The sequence below is a fragment of the Diadema setosum genome, chromosome 13 (genome assembly GCF_964275005.1).
Source record: "Diadema setosum chromosome 13, eeDiaSeto1, whole genome shotgun sequence".
Classification (NCBI taxonomy): domain Eukaryota; kingdom Metazoa; phylum Echinodermata; class Echinoidea; order Diadematoida; family Diadematidae; genus Diadema; species Diadema setosum.
The window spans coordinates 25,812,510-25,832,077 of record NC_092697.1 but is presented as its reverse complement, the minus strand read 5'-3'; the positions used below and the strand labels follow the sequence as shown (position 1 = coordinate 25,832,077).

The window sequence follows — 19,568 nt, the reverse complement described above, 5'->3', positions numbered from 1 at the left end:
TGTTTTCATATCTGTGTATGTATATTTTTGGGTCATCATGTGACATAAGTTATTGTATGTTGTATGCCTCCTATCCACAGTATTTCTCTGTGTAATCATTGCATTTTTTTTCCGTCTCTTTTTTTGTTGTCGATATTGTGAGCTGTTGAGATTTTGGAATTTTCACAAAGGAGCCGATGTATCGAGATAAATCTGAGAGGAGGATTCCCAAGATATCTGTAAAAGAGCTAGGAGCAGGTGTCCTTAGATATTGGATCCTGTACAAAACAATCAAGATTGATATGGTTGTTACGCACGTGTTGTTTGGATGGTACTCGCATTTCACAGTGACAATAATATTTCCTTGTGTTTTTGTTCCTTTGTCTTTTTCAGATGAGGAGGAGGAAGTCACACTCATGTATGCCCAGCACGAGGTAGGTTGAAAAAAGAAGAAGAAAAGAACACTCATTTTTCTTTCTCCTTGACCTGTCAAATTTACATCATTTAAATCTAGACTAGAATCGTATCCTATACTTGGTCTCAGAGAAACATTATCAGCCTTAAAATTTTCAGTCAGCCAAACCTTTTTACTTCATTAGTTTGATTTATACAATTCGTCCAACTCAATTCTGATGCCATCCAGTTTGCATATATTCTTCTCCCTGCAAAATTTGGAGTTTTGAAGCAAAGATTTGTTGCTTTCATCTGCAATTGCCTTTCCCAGTCTGAAATGATCCGTTTCAAACTCAACACATGACTTCTTCTCACCCCTTCCCCCTTTCATTGGACTGCAAGAAGGCAAACTTGTAAAGGGCTTTGTAGGGTTTTTAGTTTTTCATCAATGTCCGATGTGTTGTTGTCACCTTTTAAATATACATTTCTCTGCCTGTAGACAGTAACATTTTTCTATGCACTACTGATTCTAGTTTTTAGGAGAATGCCTATTACAAGCTTTGCTTTTTAGCTTCCCCACCATTTTTAACATTTTTAACATTATTTAGTGAATATTATGCATCTAGGCTTCACAATTTATTGTGTGTTTATATATTTCAATGAATTATATAGAATTTATTTACCACTTCTTTTGCATGATTTTTTTGCACACTTGAGTTTTTTTATTATGAAAATGAATATATATGAAATCAAATCAGATCAAATTTTTGGCAAATTCAACCACAGAAATCATCCTCTTGTCATCATCAAATTAGCAGCTTTCAATTTCACTAGATATCTTACACTTGAATAGGATTAGATGAAACTGGTTGACTTCATTATAATCTGCAAAAAGATCAAACAGAAATTGACAAACATTTGCCAATTTGAGACAGATAACTTCATCCTTCTAAACATGTCACCAATTAAAGGATCAGTTAAAAGTCAGCAAATTGGATGGTTTGGAAAAAGTATGTTCTGCAACTGAAAAAGACAGTGATTCATGACCAAAGTTGGTTTGAAGTGGACAAGAAGTGATTCTATTCTTCCTTATTCAAAAACACTGATAGTGAAATGTATGCATGTATATAATCTCTATTTGTTAACTATCATTTATCTTTTGCACAGTTTAATGTATATATGCCTATGATATGCATGTAATTCCTGATCACGTATTATGTGTTATGTTTTGTTGGAAAAAATAATTATAAAGAGATCTGGCACTAAACCACACAAATATCGTTTCTGGGACTTCTGAGGTTGATTATATGAACATTACAACTTTTATCATCAAATTGGTGTAAATTTTGGAATGTACAACAGTGTCCGCTTTATTGTGGAGGCAGCAAGCTTCAGCGAATGCCTCAATGGACCTGCCATATTTGTGAATTAGTGGACATTAAATGTCCATTAGTCACACAGACACACAACTTTGCCTGGGATGGTGCTAATGGCATTAGTTATTGGATTAAAAAGAAAAAGAAAAAAAAATAAGTTTCCCTGATTTTTTTTTCCCACATGGATTCAGAGATAGGATGCTGTTAACAGCTGATATTACTCAAACTGTAGTCTTACTAACAGCAAAGTTTGCTGAATAATGTATCCTCTGTTTCTATTTCATTTTCATCTGTTTGAGTCCATGAACAATGAATGATATTATGGGAAATCTTGCTTTTAATGTGAATGAAATGGATAAGCTTTTGTGGGATTATGATGGACGCTGTTGGTATTTTTTGTGTTGCTTTTGGCTTAAAAACCCACCCTTGAAAACTCACCCTTGAAAACCTGAAAACCCACCCTTGAAAACCTTATTTACGATGTGTGCATTTGTGCATGTGTGTGTGTGTGTGTGTGTGTGTGTGTGTGTACAGCAAATATGTCATTGGAAAAGTATATCTCTCTTCTACAGTCTGCATGGAGAAATTCTCATGGTGTGTTTAAGTGGTTTTTTTTCACGTAAAATTCCACGCAGTCTGGGTTGTTGTGAACACTCTGGTATTGCGATGATGCATATCATTTGTTTTGAAAACAGTACAACCTCATACGAACAAAGTTAAGTTTTACCTTTGCTGCCTGTAGCGGAGGTACGTGTAGATGAGTGTGGGTGGTGGTGGGTTAAATTTGGGAACTGATAACAGTATTGCATGAATTAAGGAGGGAAATCATATAGACCGCACAGGAAGTTTGCGGTAGGATCGAGCTTCGCGCATGGATGCCAGTTAGGAAGCATGATGAATGGTTGATTTAACAGGCCGCTGATGTCTGATGCGTTGCTGGAAAAGAATTATGAGGACCGAAACCAACTCAGGAGCCGTTAGACTCTCGGAGGAACGAAATCCTATTCGGGAGGCAACCATAAGAATAGGGAGGAGAACAAGATTACATTTATCAATGCAAACTAAACCAGATTAAACTGGTTCAGTTGTAATAGTTTGTGTTACTATGGAGATGTGCATGATAGCTAAGTTACAGAAAATACAGTGTTCATCAATCTGATCTACTAAAAGTCATATATCACTTTTGTAAATGTCACAAATTTTACATGGGTGAAGAATTATGACTCTAACATCATGTGTGTAAAATCTTATGGTGATACACCTTAAAATGTTAAAAAGAAATAGATGAAAAACTTATCCCATGTCGTTTAAGATTATGCTTCTCTTACATACCAAGAAAAATGGTTAGAATTTTTTTCTGGGGGGGGGGGGTTCCTAAATAAATTCACTAGAAATCTAATATATTTATTTTTTTCTCTATCATATAGAAGCTAAATATATAAATATACCAGCTCAAGAATTCAATTTTCAGGGTTGCAGAAGGGACAGGCAAACTTTAAGAATGAGGAAGGTAATCTCATTTTGATTTAGAGCCCATGTGTAAAGTTTATGTTTAGCTGTTGAGGAGAAAAAAAAAATAGGTGATAAAAAAAGAGGCTTTTCCTAATGATTTCAAAAAAGTCTTAATACCACACTGAGGCAGTTATTAAGCTACAGGTGGGAAAACTGCCTCGTAAGTAATCTAGTGATAATCAAATTACCATTTAAATATATCTCATTAAAATTCCCAAGCTTGTCGCATTCAATCAATGTTAGTACTGCTCTTTGTGTTTTACTGCCCTGTAAAAGGGTTTGAGCATATTTCCTATGCCTCTGTCATGATGTGTTGCCAGAGGTAGTACATGTATGTTTTGCTTTGTCCGTCCATCCTTCTGTCTGTCTGTAATTGATTTTGTGGATGGCGTAACTTAACCCCTTCCATACGAAATTCTGAAATCCCCATAGATTTAATACACAGGCCACCAGGTTCCCGTATGGAACGGGTTAAGCATCCTTTGAGGTATCCAAGTGAAACTTGGCGTGTGCATGTATGAGAGGATGAAGCTGTGCTTATCAAATTTTGGGCACCCAGGCTAAAGATCAAATGCTAACATTTCATCACATTTCCATATCTCTACAATGCCTGAAGGTATTTTCATTAAACTTAGTGTATATATGAAGTACCAGATGAATTCTCTAGATAGATTTTTAGGTCATGGAGTCAAAGGTCAAGGGTCCAGTGAAAGTGCTAAAATGTTTCTTTTTTTTCCTTCTCCATATCTTGGAAATTTCTCAGTTATCTTCTTGAAACTCAGTACATAATATTACATATAGTGCCGGACAATGGTTCTCTTTGGAGATTTTTGGTCATACTCATGAGGTCCAAGGTCAAGGGTCAACGGTCAGTTCAAAATGCAAAAAATTTGCTAATGTTGAAATTACACTATTTTTCCCATGGATACAGAGATGTACATAGGAAATGTATGCTTACTTAAGCTTGCATATACTGAACAAGGATTATGTAGGAAAAGATTTTTGCCAAGGAGTCAGAAAATCCTAAAATTTCACTATTTTTGTCAATTTTTTGAAAGTGGCCCAAAGTGTTATCATGAAGATGGCTGTTCACAGATAGTGATTATTATTTTCCAGTCGTGTGAACCCATTGTTTCAAATTGGCAAGATGTTCTGTAGACGTATTGGGAGAATATTGTGAAATAGCAGAGGCTTAATTACCAGATGCTATAGTGATATATCTATTTCTTGTGTTAATGATACAAAAAGGAAAAGACTGCACACAGTTCAGCGATTGTTAGATAAGAAATTAAACAGGAAGTTAAAAGAAATGTTTCAGGCTATTCCCATCTATTAATCTGTAAGAATACCGTCTTTATAAAGAATATGACTCCTTTATATGTGTGAATAAAACGATAACAAAGACTTGACTGCTTTCTTCTTGAGACATCACTGATGAAACTTTTTTGTTTTGGAAAATGCAAGATTTTTATCTTAAAGACACATTATTGCAGCTTACATGCTGTGCAAGGCTCTGGAATGTGGCCTTTAGTATGCATGAACCCCTAGCCTGTCGGTGCTTGGTGGTTTCTGTACAAAGTACATGGGGATCTGAGAATTTCATATCTTCAGAAGATAGATGCTGTCATTGGAGAACAGTGTTGTGAGCTGTATGCTAACACTTCTTTTTTTCAGTTCCAGTTTGCTTTATATCTCCACTTGTATGAATGTAATCATTGAGACAAAAGCATCAATTTTCACATCAAAATATTAACAATGGTACTCAGAAGAAATAGATATAATTATGTTTATGATTAACATATTATACATTTCATTGTATCTTGAGGTACAAAGGTAGAGGAGGCCATTATCTATTAGCAATTTGCTTCACTGAGACAATGGCATCTAAGCGATATGGTATCTAATAATTTAAATGTCTTATGATTCAGTTTAAACAAGTCATCAACAAAAAAGTGAAAATAGAATGAAGATTTTCAGGGAAACATTGGTTTAAAGCAGTAATTTTGCAATACCAGACCAATGGAAAGTGATGCAAAATTAGACTGTCTATGCGTGGGGAAGCTATGACCATAAAACACCTTTCCACTACCTCAAAGTGGTAATGGTATTATGGACAGATCGTATTGATGAGTTTGTGAGCAGTTATGAGCATTATGTCATCATCAGGCCAGCTTTCCTGTCAAAGATAGTCACCTTTAATAGTCACATGGTTGTGATGTGACTTTCAAAGCACCGCTTATGATTTGGATACTTGTGTAACTCTGTTGTTTGTGAATTTCTAAAGGTGTTTTTAGTCTTGTCCTGGATCATACTTTTATAATTCATGACATCTCAGATTAAGCTAATAGATATACTGTAAAAGTGGACAATCTTTGCAGGAGTTATGTTTCACACTCAGCCAGGTTAGATGAATTTTGTGTTTTATTCATTCCACGGTATCAAAGCATAAAATAATGTTAGATATACATTGTAGCAAACAAAAAAGTTCTGTGCCTATATGTCTGCACTAGTTTCTTTATGTGCAGCACAGAATGCAGGAACATTTCTTCACCATAAAAATTTCTACTTTTCTCAGTAATCATGACGGGAGTGAGAAATAAAGGGAATTTTCAGCTGCAGTCAGACGAGAAGTTTTCAGCAAGCAATGTAACAGCCCTGTCATGTGACAGCCTTGTTTTGTCAAGATGCCCGTAGGACATCACATAATGTGATTTACTCATATTTCATTTTTTTTTTTTTCAGTATTCTCAACATGTCTTGAGTTTGCTGAAAATTTCTGTGTCGTAACTTTCTCAACATGTGTTCTGATTTTGCTAAAATTTCTTCCGAAGATGTCGCATAATATAATGTCAACATGGGTCTCATTCAAAATAGCTTTCTTCCGTCCGGGAAAACATGTAACGTATGCGTGTAGCTCCCCCCCCCCCCAAGACATTTGCATTGTAATGCGTCGGGGGAATGAAATTTGTTGCAAGTTTCCTTGCGTGGCATTTATATGTTTGTGACAAACAGCACAACACTTTTACTGTGAACAGCATCTGGAAAATATTTCCACCGTGTGAAATCATCCTTGTATAAAGTGAAGCACAGAGTTCTGCCCTAAGAATGTTATTGTCAACATAGAATACACGGAGACATACAGACATAACAGAGTTTTTTTTTGGGGGGGGGGGGGGAATCATGACATTATAACAGAACAGGATGTTGCTCATCCCAGATTCCTGTCTTAATATAGAAAGGATACACTGTAACATTGTTTTCCTTTAATATTTGTATGCAGTTGTAAAATACATACAGATTGATTCAGGTATCATACCCCTGTATAAGCTTTAATAATTGCTCATATGATACACTGCAATAAGAGCAACTTACAAATCAAGAATAAAGTGAACCTCTCAGGCTTCCCACAGTCATAGAAAACCTGGAAAAGTCATTAAATTCATTTTTTTTTTTTTCAGGCCCAGAAAAGTCATGTAAAAGTCAGAATTATTGAGTGAAATCCTGGAAATTTACAGAAATGTAATTTTTTGCCTATAAGTTACATTACTTTTTTGCAATATAATTTTGTTTTTAAGGAAAATATTTCATCGAACCAATTGGACCAACTTGTTTGCTACTGACAGTGTTGGGATGGTATACACACTCACGCTTTGCATGGACACTTCTTTAAAATATCTAATAGTAATGTTCATTTATGGTATCTAACATTAATTACTTTGATTTTCATGAAATTACATCCAGAAAAGGGTCGTGGATTTCTAAAATTTTACAGGGAAGAGTCATGAAATTTATTTTTGTAAATGGTGCAGGATCCATGTTTGTGATCGGCAAGATGTTTGAATAGTGGATGCCTTACTAGCAGTTTCTATTATTGTTAGATACAATCAGAAGGATTCCTCTAAATGCAAGGGCTGTGGTAAGCATCTGGTCTTTCATTTCATCATTTGGGTTGTTATATTGGTTGCACTTCAATAAGATCTTTGAAGCCGACCCCCAACCCACAATGAATATTCTCCATGAATGTTTTGTGCAGTCAGTGGTCTTTCCACTTCCAAACTTTAAGGATATATGAATGCACATTCATGCTGGAGGTCACTGCTAGCTAGTTTATAGACCGATCCAACATGGCAGTGAAATCTTCCATTACTGCAGTGTCCCAAGCACACACACACTCACATGTAAATGTGTGATATATAATTATGGTGACGGGCACGCGCCTGCTATATCATGTATTCAGCATAACGTCGCTGGGGCGACAAGACCTCGTATCTACAAAATGTCAAATGTTCAGGAGAGCAAAAAAACAAAAAACAAAAACATGGCAGCCAAAGCACTGTATCAAATGGGAGAGCCTTTCCTTTGGCATGCCATGGTGCCTTCATTTTTGGGGTAAGACAGCTAGGATTTGGACAGGACATCACTTAACTAATTATGTGACCATTCATCCAAAAAAGTCATTTTCACCAAAATTTCAGATATGAGGTCTTGTCGCTGGGGATGATTTTAAGCATGTGTGCTTGGGACACCGTAGTAATGGTAAATTTTCTGCCAGGTCAGATCAGTCTACTGTTGGTGAAGTTTTGTGAAGTTTGACAGAGTGAAGAAACCAGCATTTTTTTTTCCCATTTCTTGACCTCCCCAGAGGATTCCAATGAAGGACTTCAGCGCTGAGGTGAGAGCCACCCTGGACGTGGGCAACTTTGTGAATCGAGCCACCCTGCTGCTGGACATCAACCAGACCAGCCTGGAGTCCATCGTCACCCTCCTGCTGGCCAAGATGCTGGCTGGGGACGAGCGGTCAGAGACCATCACCAAGGAGGGGCGGGCAGCCCTCATGACCCACGACTCAGGTCAGTTTGACCCCCCTCCCCCTCACATACTCTTATTAAGCTACTTAATTGATGATAAAGACCCTTTGCAACACCATGGAAGATCCAATACATTCAGCACATATTCATGTTTTTGTGTGTGTTTGGTTGAAACCACTTGAAGGGATGGTGTAGATACTGAGAATTCCTTTAGAATGGCCTTCAATATGATTACATCTCTAGTTACATCTTGCTGAAAACTGACTGCTTGTGTAGTTGATGTTGTCATATTTCTGGATTGTTTGTTGTCCCCGCCGAACGAGTTCGAGCAGGGGACTATGAAACGGGCTCCGTACGTGTGTGTGTCCGTGTGTCCGTCCGTCCGTCCGTGCGTCCGTCCGTGTGTCCGTCCGTGCGTCCGTGTGTGCGTCCGTGTGTGATCAAAATCTTCAATTTGCTACTTCTCTGTCATTTATGAGCCAATTTTGATTCTGTTTGCTTTATATGATAGCACTACATGGGAGCTTTAAAACTTCTACACAGAATTTCAGTCGTGACCTTTGACCTTGACCTTTGACCTATATTGTACATTTTGCTACAAAATGCTACTCCTTCGCCATTTCTAACCCGATTTTGATTCCGTTTGCTTTATATGATGGCACTAGGTGAGGGCTTCAAAACTTCTACACAGAATTTTGACCTTTGACTTCTTTGACCTTTGACCTTGATTTTTGACCTATATTGTACATTTTGCTACAAAATGCTACTCCTTCGCCATTTCTAACCCGATTTCGATTCAGTTTGCTTTATGTGATGGCACTAGGTGAGGGCTTCAAAACTTCTACACAGAATTTTGACCTTTGCCTTCTTTGACCTTTGACCTTGATTTTTGACCTATATTGTACATTTTGCTACAACATGCTACTCCTTCGCCATTTCTAACCCGATTTCGATTCCGTTTGCTTTATGTGATGGCACTAGGTGAGGGCTTCAAAACTCCTACACAGAATTTTGACCTTTGCCTTCTTTGACCTTTGACCTTGATTTTTGACCTATATTGTACAATTTGCTACAAAATGCTACTCCTTCGCCATTTCTAACCCGATTTCGATTCCGTTTCTTTATGTGATGGCACTAGGTGAGGGCTTCAAAACTTCTACACAGAATTTTGACCTTTGCCTTCTTTGACCTTTGACCTTGATTTTTGACCTGTATTGTACATTGGCTACAAAATGCTACTCCTTCGCCGTTTCTAACCCGATTTTGATTCCGTTTGCTTTATGTGATGGCACTAGGTGAGGGCTTCAAAACTTTACACAGAATTTTGACCTTTGCCTTCTTTGACCTTTGACCTTGATTTTTGACCTGTATTGTACATTGGCTATAAAATGCTACTCCTTCGCCATTTCTAACCCGATTTTGATTCCGTTTGCTTTATGTGATGGCACTAGGTGAGGGCTTCAAAACTTTTACACAGAATTTTGACCTTTGACTTCTTTGACCTTTGACCTTGATTTTTTACCTATATTGCACATTTTGCTACAAAATGCTACTTCCGGCGGGGACATATATTACGCACCGCGTAATTTCTACTTTTCCTTGTTTGTTTGGTTATCTTTTGGCATGTGGAAAGTATTTGCTGTGGGAGCTGCTTTTTGGAATTGATGTGCACAGTTTCACAAATATTTCTTTCACAGTGGAGAGAGGCTGCAATATTGTATAATGTCAATTGGCCTTCCTGTTACCACCTACATTATGTCTCTGTGGTAAGACAGACCACTGTCTAGAGGTAGTGCACATTGTCATTGTGTGTACTTTTTCTTCTTCTCTACAAATAGGGATGCGTTTGACAAATGACTGACAAAAATCATACAAAAGTTGCTATGGCAGCCCCCGAACAACTCCAGGTCAAACTTTCGATTATCAGGAGGTGTTGTATGGAACTTGCGGAGGTGGTGTACATCATTGCATGAGCTTAGAAACCACTCTAAGTGAGATATAGTTACCAGGACCCTATGACACTAGAGAGGAGTAACCAAAATCAACATTAATTGTTACTGAAGCAGTAGCTGCAGCGAGACATCTGTGTGTATGTAGCTGTATGAAGAGTTTGAATTAAAATAAGAAATATCCTCTTATTTTTTTATCAACTTGATATATCTGAGATTGAAGCTGCTGAAAAACAAAGAAAATATCTAAAATATACATGATAATTTTAATGATATCTTCACAATTTTTCTTGTTATATAATGAGTGCACTATCAGTGAAAAGATGTAACTTTTATGTATTTGATGATGACCTTACTTTAAAGTACATTGAAAATGTTATTTATCTGCTGTGCATTCAAAATCTTTGTATCTTGATGGCTACAGCCCTGTAAGTTTTTATTTTTTATACTTACAACTGGCAAAGCAACTGGGAAAAGTGAGGGGGGGGGGGTATGTAAGAAAAAAAAGAAGAAAAAAAGATGTATTCAATTTTGAGAATGGCCTGAAACTCTTGTCCTGAATTAGAATTGTTTACCCTTACACTTTGTGATGCAATGGTGCTTGGGGGAGCATTATGAATAACAGACAGTACATCCGGTACATCTAACAATAACAGCAGCTGCTACATGCCTTGCCCCTGAGCAAAGAATTGGGTACATGCATGCAGCATGGAAACATTTACGGGTTTATTATTGTTGCAGGAAGCTGTTCAGAGTAGCTTTCTATTCAGTTTCAAACTCATATTTTTCAGTGCTAAAGTCAAAGTGCAGTATATGTGTGTGTGTGTGTGTGTGTGTTTGTGTGTGTGTAGTGTGATTTGGTGTGCAAATGTTGGTGTTTGTGAGTGCGCACTTGTGGGTATGTTTGTTGTTTTTTTTTTGTGTTGATGTTTAGTGTATATATGGGTGTGTGTGTTGAGGGAAAGCTACCAGGAAGGGGGGGGGGGTATGTTAGTGGGGAAATAAGTGGGATGGTCGGGGTTATCTTAGGTAGATGTAGTTAGGTAATAATAGAGTAATGGTTAAGGGGTTAGGCAGGAATATGGTTTGTTTTGATTAATATACACATATGGTTATTTTGTTTTGTAAGGGGGGGGGGGGGTTTAGGCTGATAGGTTGAATAAAAATGAGTTTTGTTCGGTTAATTTAAGCATGCTTTTTTTATGACACGTTTTGGGAAATAATGCATTCTCAAGAGAGTGTGAGAGAATTTAACGTAATGAAGCGGATATTGAGTAATCTGATCAAGTTGATCAAGACATTTTTTTTTCTCTTTTAAGAGTTATACTTAATCTGATATATTTATGTATATAGCGTGTGCTCTGCAAAAAAAAAAAAAGGAAGTTATGTTAAAAAAAGTGATTTAGTAGCACAATTTCTTTTTTGGGTGTGTGTGTAATAAGGCACATTTGGACTGGCTTGATTAGACTGATCATAATAGCTTTTTTCTGAGAGTTATACAGAATTTCATGTCATTTTTCTTATGAAAACATGGCATGATATGGAAAAACCCCAATATATTGTACTGTATGCTTGAAAAATGATTCATCAGCACAAGAAAGAAGAATACAGCTGCTTTTTTGTTGTTGTTGGTAAGATTAATTTCATTGTTAATATGGATTTGATATTGAATGAAACTCAAATAAAGAATATTATAGAACAAAAAAGAGTGTGAGTGTGTGTGTGTTTGTGTGTGTGTGTGTGTGTGTGTGGCATTTCCATCTTCGTAGTAGGTCTATGAGGTGCATGTTAGCTGTTATGGGTCCCATAACAGACCAGTTCATCTGCCATAATGACTGCCCCATTTATAGCAAATGATCAACACTGTAGAGCTCACTTTCTGGGCTATGCCACTGATTTAGAGGTGGGGGGGGGGGAGGGGAGGGGTAGAGGGAAAGTATGGAAGTATGTATCCCCCACCCCCATAGGGCCATTTCGTGCTGTCACACAATGCTAGACATTTTACAAGGCATGTAGTGCAGACAAATAGTTGGCTGTTCATTCCTGCATGTTGTCGCCCGCAGTCGTTAAATTGCCTTGTGTTTGGAATATCAAGTCGGAGCTACAATACCACCGCTGTGCTCTTTATAGATCACATCAATCAGGTGATAGCACCATTGGAAGTCTCAAGGGGTAATAAAACCAGCAGTGGGGAGAAGAAAATGGTGCTTCACTTTACAAGAATATGATGCTAAACCCTATTCATTATCCGGCCGTGAAAGATCAAAAATAGCAAGTGGTTCAGTTACAATCGTCTTCTCTCTATTGTTAGAATAGGGCCCCATCCGCACACATGTATCTGCGCTCCCTAACTTCATCTTCCGAGCGTTGCCATGGCCCGTGGTGTGACGTGCACAAAGTTCTCGTCTGAACGTTAGCCTCGACGATTCGTATCAGTTGGAGTGTACGTCAAGAAGTGCGGAAGGGTGGCGGTGAATACCAAATGGAAGTTGGCTGTAAAGGCCGGTCTCTATATCATGGGTGTTCCCCAAGGCTGGATTAGGCAGCTATAGACCTGTGTATCCTGACATTGTTCTATCCCTTGACCGCTCCACCCAATAAGGCAATTCATCATCTGTATACCGGATAAATCAAATCAATTGTTAATTTACAATTTAGTCTGTGTGTGTGTGTGTGTGTGTCTCTCTCTCTCTCTCTCTCTCTCTCTCTCTCTCTCTCTCTGGTGTTGGAAATGAAGGGTGGGGGGGGGGGGGGGAGACAGCGGCCACAAAAGGTCCGGAGAGGGTCGTAAATATGCCATGGCCTGACACACAAATATCTCTGCTCCATGCTGGTGAAAGGTTCCAAGCTGTTGTTTCATGCAGATGAAATATTTATCCTGTTTCTAGTTGCTTTCCATCTGATGGATTATTTTGACATCAGGAAAGATAGTAGTCGATGCAGTCATCTCTTGTTTGTGCAAATGCATTTGATGTTTATAGATTCATGGTGATAAAACAATTCTTTTCTCTACTGCATGAGTACTGAGTCATTTATTATGTTCTGCTGTTTATTTAATCCACATTCAAACGCCTCTTTTTCCCTTGACGCAAGTTGATATTAACGTTAGGTCAGCTCTTAGACTGCTAATGAACTGAAGTCTTGAAGTAACTGTCAAACAAATCTCCATTACTCATTTATCCCCATTTCACTATCCATTTTCTTGCACTGTGTCAGAATTCTTTGGGATTGTGCAACACTCCAGATGAAAACTTCCAGGAGTTAACTCATGATTCTGGGAATATTGTGAACAAAACAGTATCAAAAGGCCATTGAGTGATCCAAAGCACTTTGGTTCTGAAAAATATGAGAAAGGTTTTTGAAAACAATGTTGCTAACAGCACAACTGTTGGGAAATATTACTGTAGAAATCTGTTGATTAGAGAAAACCTGTATCAGAAAATCTGTATAGAAAACCTTTGAGATAATCCCCACATTATATGCTTAAACACTCTTATAGGTTACAACATAAACTGAGATGCTTTGTCAAACTCCATGCATGCTTGTGTGCATGGGCGATGTAAACCTCTTTGTGGAGAGAAAGTGATTACAAAGCGGACATGTTGGAAAGCCCTGGTATGCTACTCAAGGACCACTGAATCCAGATGCCAACCAGTGTTTGCCAGCCAATCCATCTGGACACGGTGACCCGCCCACTTGCGGTCAAGACACGTAGATTGATTTTTCGGGTCCAGCAATGCTGCAGAATGTGCAACGCCGAAAGCCCGGCGAGTGGAGAGGAGATCCCGCCAATCAAAATGCAATCACGCTCCTTGATCAGTCATGTAACTATTCAATTTCAAATCAATTTGGCTTTGCCTGACTTGATACCAGCTGCATTGGACATTCAGTTGATGGGAAAAAACAAGTCCTTTACTTTGAACTTTTCATCTGTTACTCTCATCGGGAAATGGCAGGGCTTGAAGTGATGGTAGAATGTCACTAATGATAGTGTGTTTTGACTTTTTCTTCTTGATACTTTTGGTCATTGGATGACATCGGGACAGAGAGAAAACCCACCTTTGCTTTGATCAATGTAATCCGTAGGAGTTGCCCATTGACAAAGGTGTGACGTCACGAACTCCTACCTATCAAGGTGGTGCAACCTGACTGGGGCTGTTGAGACATGCCAGGCATGGCTGCAGTGGGCTGGGTTGTGTGTGGTGTCAAATTTTCATACCCAAGTAATCTGAATGGGGGTAGTCAGACTTGCTCAGAGAGAAGCGAGGCTTTTGCTCTGTATTAGTCTACTGTTGCCTTCTTATTTAACCCTTTAATATTATGCTCTGTTCCTTAAATACACTGGAGTGATTTCTTTGCATGGTTGGCACAGACAGTCTGAAAACTGATCTTTAATGAATACAGATTATGTGTCCCCCAAAAAAAAATTAACTGGGCCCCATTTCATTTAAAGTTGATATAAAAGCAAGCAATTCTCGCTGAATGGCAGTTGTCATGGTTATGACAAGAATCTACCTTCCTGATTGGCTATTGCTATGGGAAGTTGCCATTCCAGCAAGAGTTGCTATCCTGACACCTTTCATAAAAATAAAGCCCTGTACACTGTACAGCTTATGCATTTAATATCTTTAGCTTCATCAAATTTTGGAAAGCCTCCAGTTCGTAAACAATCATAATCTTCTTACCAGGGAAATGATAAAAAATTATGTTTGTATCAAGATATTGTCATTGTAGCCTTTCAAATTACAAAGTGGTTGGATACTGCAATTTGGTTCCATGAGACTCATTTGACAGAAAGGCTGGGTTCTTTGGCTGAAGTACAAGGTATGGCTGTAGATCTTCTGTTTTTCTTCACTTTCATTTCCGGTCATTTTGTATGTACCTGCACATTTAGCAGCAGGACTATACACACATTATGCTATAGCAAACATAGCGCTTAGCTGGCTGTGTGAAACGTAAACAGAATCATGCAGAAACATGATTACCATAATGCACCTCTACCTAATTCGCACACTAGCTGTTAATCAATTGTACAACTCAAATAGCTTGTACACTATGTTCTGTACCCTTTTAGAGCTGAATTTTACAACCCGCAAAAATATTTTCACTAATTTCTCTGCACATTTTGAACAGGTTGAATCCATGCGCCTTGTCAGTAATGCCTTCCTGGTATGTGTGTGTTCATGTGCCCTGCATGTATTATTTTGTATTATATTCCACATATTAAGAATCTTGCTATAGGATTGGTCAAGAGCTGATCATGTGATAAAGCGTAGTTTTGCCCATCACATTACCTGAGAAGAAAAGTTTGTTACACTGTATGCTGATAGTCCCTTTTGTTTCGCTGATCTCTTCAGTCCATACAATCCTAAATACGCGAGATGAGTATGCGCGAAATAAAAGTGCGTTGCACTGTGGACTATCACTTGACCTGGGTCACAAGATAGTACACAGTGCAATGCACTTTTATTTGTTGGTGCCGTGCGGTGCGCAGACCAAATTCATTGTTTTGTCATTTACGTCTAAAGTAAACTACGTAGCCTAAGCCCAAAGGAGACCCTAAAGACAGCTAAAATGGTTTGAGATGTGGAATAAAATGGGAATATCTAGGACACTAGATGTGGAATATAAAGCAAATAATCATTTTTTAGTTTCAGGCAATGAGACAAACTATCACTTCCTCGGCGATCTGAATGTGTATGCTATCTTTCCTCAGCTGCGCTTCGGAAAGATAGCTACATCGAGATCGCCTCAGAAGTGATAGTTTGTCCCATCACCTTCACCAAAGTTGATTATTTGCTTACTATTTTTAGTACAGCGTACTAACTGTGATTCCCCCTAATAGTTTCTTGGAAATTGGAGCACATGTATATATGCTAGAAGTTTCTGTTCAGGCCATACATTCAGGCCATACATTCAGGCAGCACATCAAGTTTCATGCAGGAAAATGTCAAATCAAATTCTTTTTTTTTTTTTCCTCTGTGTGAGTGAATTGAATGAAAACATAAAGCGATTGCGCAGCACAAATTCAGGAACCAACAAATATGATTTTGAGCTGCTTAGTGTGAAAAATTAATTGCGCAAGAATATTGATGTTAAAAGCATGACATAATTTAGTATCTGGGGGATAATTACAAGAGCATAAAAGAGAGTGGTGAGCGTAAAGTAACTGACTCTGAGTTTTTAATTTTAGTGATTTCAGTTGAAAATAGTGGCGCATTGGGAACTCCTTACCTTTTAAACCAAAATTCAGCCCATCAATGAACCACTAAGTGCTAAAATGACTCCACATCTCAGTGGTGGAAATTACATTTATACAGATTCATCGTCTGCGGCTCCAGCGTCAAGCAAAATGTAGTTCGAACAGGAATGAATTATCAATTTGCTGCAGTGCCTGCCTGCGTATGTTTTGTCGCAACTTACGTCACGGAGAAAGCTTCCATATCCCCTTGTGATGAAATATTCAAAGAGAGAAACAAAAATCAAACCCATATTGAAACGCTTTTCTTGTTGAATGTTATCATAAATATTGCATTGAATCCTAAAATGTTTTTTGAAGTTCTTTGACCTTGCCTTGCAGTTGTTTGTTGATGTTTAGACGCATCAGTCTCCGTCTAGAGAGTTTTCCGGCAAATGTTTGCACTTGGAGTGACCATTCATTATTCAGTATTTGACCAATATTCCTGACTTTTTACTTGCGATAGATGTGAAAGAGCAAAATATATATATTTTTTTTATTGAAGGATGATAGTGTGTAGGTTTGAGAATTGTTTACAAAATGATCCATGATACTTCTTTATCAATATACGATTGACAAACGGGAAAATTAGCCTGGGGAATAAAATTAAATGTGAAAATATTTTCCCTTGTGATATCCATGGAAGCAGACACACCCACTCATCTACATACATACACTGACATAAAAACACACACACCCACACACACACACCCACACCCACACACACACACACACACCCACACCCACACACCACAAAAAATAGCGCAAAAATGACAACAATAGACAAACGGGTAAACAATTTGTTTCCATATCACGTGACTCTTGTGGGAAGCAGCCATAAATCATCCACTGAGTTTTTACAGTGACCTGTCTTCCCTTCGGAGGTTGTTTCATCGATCCTGCATAACTGGGGGGTGTTCAACCGGGAGGCAAGCGAGGAAAGGATTCCCGTTTCTCTGAGCAAACTTGCATCGGGGTCCTTGATGTTACACGTACATCTGGACTATTTGCATAAAGGCTCTTGCATGTGTTTGGGGCCCTCAAGGTCAATGATTGCCTTTCTTCAAAGATATTCGGGTATGTTCGCGGAGACGGCTGATGACGTCAGTAGCCTGCTCCGTGGTACAGGTGCTCGCCAGGCCGCCGCTTTCCCGAACTTGTGGCATTGACTTTTGTATGTGTCGGCTTCCATTCTGGTAGCTGTTCTCGTGTGGGGAAAATCAAAGAAGAGAAACTACATCCCACATAGTATGTCATTTGGGGGAAAAAGACCAAAATTCCTCATGTTTAGCTTCAATGGTATGTGAGGCAACAATCATTGTCTTTCATTTTAGCATCACATCTCCTTAATAGAAACAGGGAAAAAAAACCCCCCACAAACTCAAAATGCATTTCCATCAACATGTCATAGAAGTTTCATCATGACTTTTTGCAAAGTTGTGATCATTTGCCAACCACTCGGAAAATACGATTCAGGAAAATGGAATGCACCAGAGGAATGGGTGAAAACTTTGAAAGGGATGTATTGAAATTGAAAAAAAAAATGCAGAGAGCCAATGTCTAATAGGGGTAAAGAATGCAAGCCAAAATAACTGTAAAAGCTGTCATTTTCGTGCTGGTTTAATGTCTGTGAATTGTGCTCTTGGGCTGTGAATGTAACAGTGCACGAAAATAATTAATGCAAAAATGTCAGGGACCTCTTCATTTGCGAAAATATCTGGATGCGAAGATAACAGCTTTTAAAGTATTCATGTTGTATAAAACTACATTAGACAGATTGTGGTGGGGCCCTGTTGTTTTTAAATAAAGAACAACTGGTATATTTACAATCAACATACCTGATAGATAATTTAAGGTTGATGTCATAAGTGATTCTATTTATATAATGAGGTTGAAAAAGTGAAGAAGAAGAAGATATTAAAGAAGAATTCTGCTTTTCTGTTTGAACAGTCCTGCATCATAAATCAGCATTTCCAGGGCTACCTGTCTCAGAGAGAGAAAAAGTGAAAATATGTCCTTTCCCATGAAGGTGATGCATTGTCACTACCCTAATGCCCACAATTGTGCATATAAATATTCGAACTCTTCACGTCCACTTAACAATCTCTGGCATTACTGGAAAATCTGAAGTTGAAAGAATAGGCCTAGAAGCCTAAAAGCCCAAAAGTGGCAAAAAATTTCTGCGGATTAGAGATGTGCCGTATATTCAGGCGAGCACTAAAATGCCGGAATGAAAGATCAAGTTTGCCTTCGATGATGCTTTTGTCCACTAAAAGCCAATCATAGCCTTTTCCATCAGAGATGGTCAATTCATTCTGTTTGTATCCAGGATTTTTTTTTTCTTCCCAAAAGACAGGTGCATATATCTTTTCTTTATACCCAACTCATTCAGGGCTTGAAGGAAATGGCAGAATATGATTATCTATTTTCTTGTTGTATTTTAATAAAATATTCATAAATCAGAGCTGCCAACCAGATTTTTTTTTTTTTTTTTTTGTAATCATACATACTATAAAGTATGATTTTTGTTGTTGTATTTTTTCCAATACAATTACTGTAGAAGCGGATATTTTTAAGCGAGTAATTTTTCGTGCTTGGCCCGGTATAAAAAAAGATGAATTTCCCATTTCCCATGTTTATAACTCTGCAAAATCAAAACTTAAAGAAGTGTTGCGTATGAAGTGCTCAGAGATATTTGTGTGCTTTTATTTTTGTGCTAGTTTCTCATCATGCGAAATGCTCAAAGATTTCAACATCAAGAAAAATTCCACTTTTACAGTATGGTGAAATAATTCTCTAAATTGGTTTACAATGTTTTAACATCTAGATGATTTTCATTTTTCCTTCTTTTAGAACCAAAATGTTCTGTTTTCTAATGCATCAGTATATTTCTTTGGTGACAATGTTTACCACCGGTGATTGAATATTTTGTATTCGTGGTGTAATTATACAGATTGTATCTATGATATCACATGGTTGAGCAAGCTTAAATTCAATATCTTTTTGAATAATGTGGGTGAAGGGAATGTGAAGTGCAGGCCTTAGAGTATGATAAATACTGATTTAAAAAAAAGAAGAAGAGAATTGACACATTGGCTGCAGTGTTGTCCTAGGTGGAATGCTCATTAGTCTAGTATTTTTCTCTCTTTTTTTTTTTTGGGTGGGTGGGGTTGTTGCTGAGGATTTATCCGTACATGTTTATGTCAGTGTGTGCTTGGAATCCCATTGACTTGAGGGAGTCCTTCAATCTGAAGAGATCCCTTTCCGAAGTGTGACGTCCGTGCTTTGAGTTTGACAGTGGGTGTGTGCCTTC

At 38.0% G+C, this 19,568-nt stretch overlaps 1 protein-coding gene across 1 annotated transcript in view; it reads left to right on the top strand.

Moving 5' to 3' along the window:
* The first annotated feature begins 7,908 nt into the window (after positions 1-7,908).
* Positions 7,909-19,568, top strand: part of LOC140236807 (solute carrier family 4 member 11-like) — a 98,332-nt gene continuing 86,672 nt past the window's right edge. Inside the window, exon 1 of the mRNA XM_072316740.1 lies at positions 7,909-8,110. Within this exon, the coding sequence (XP_072172841.1) occupies positions 7,912-8,110 (199 nt within the window). The 5' untranslated portion in view covers positions 7,909-7,911. The remainder of the gene's footprint in view (positions 8,111-19,568) is intronic.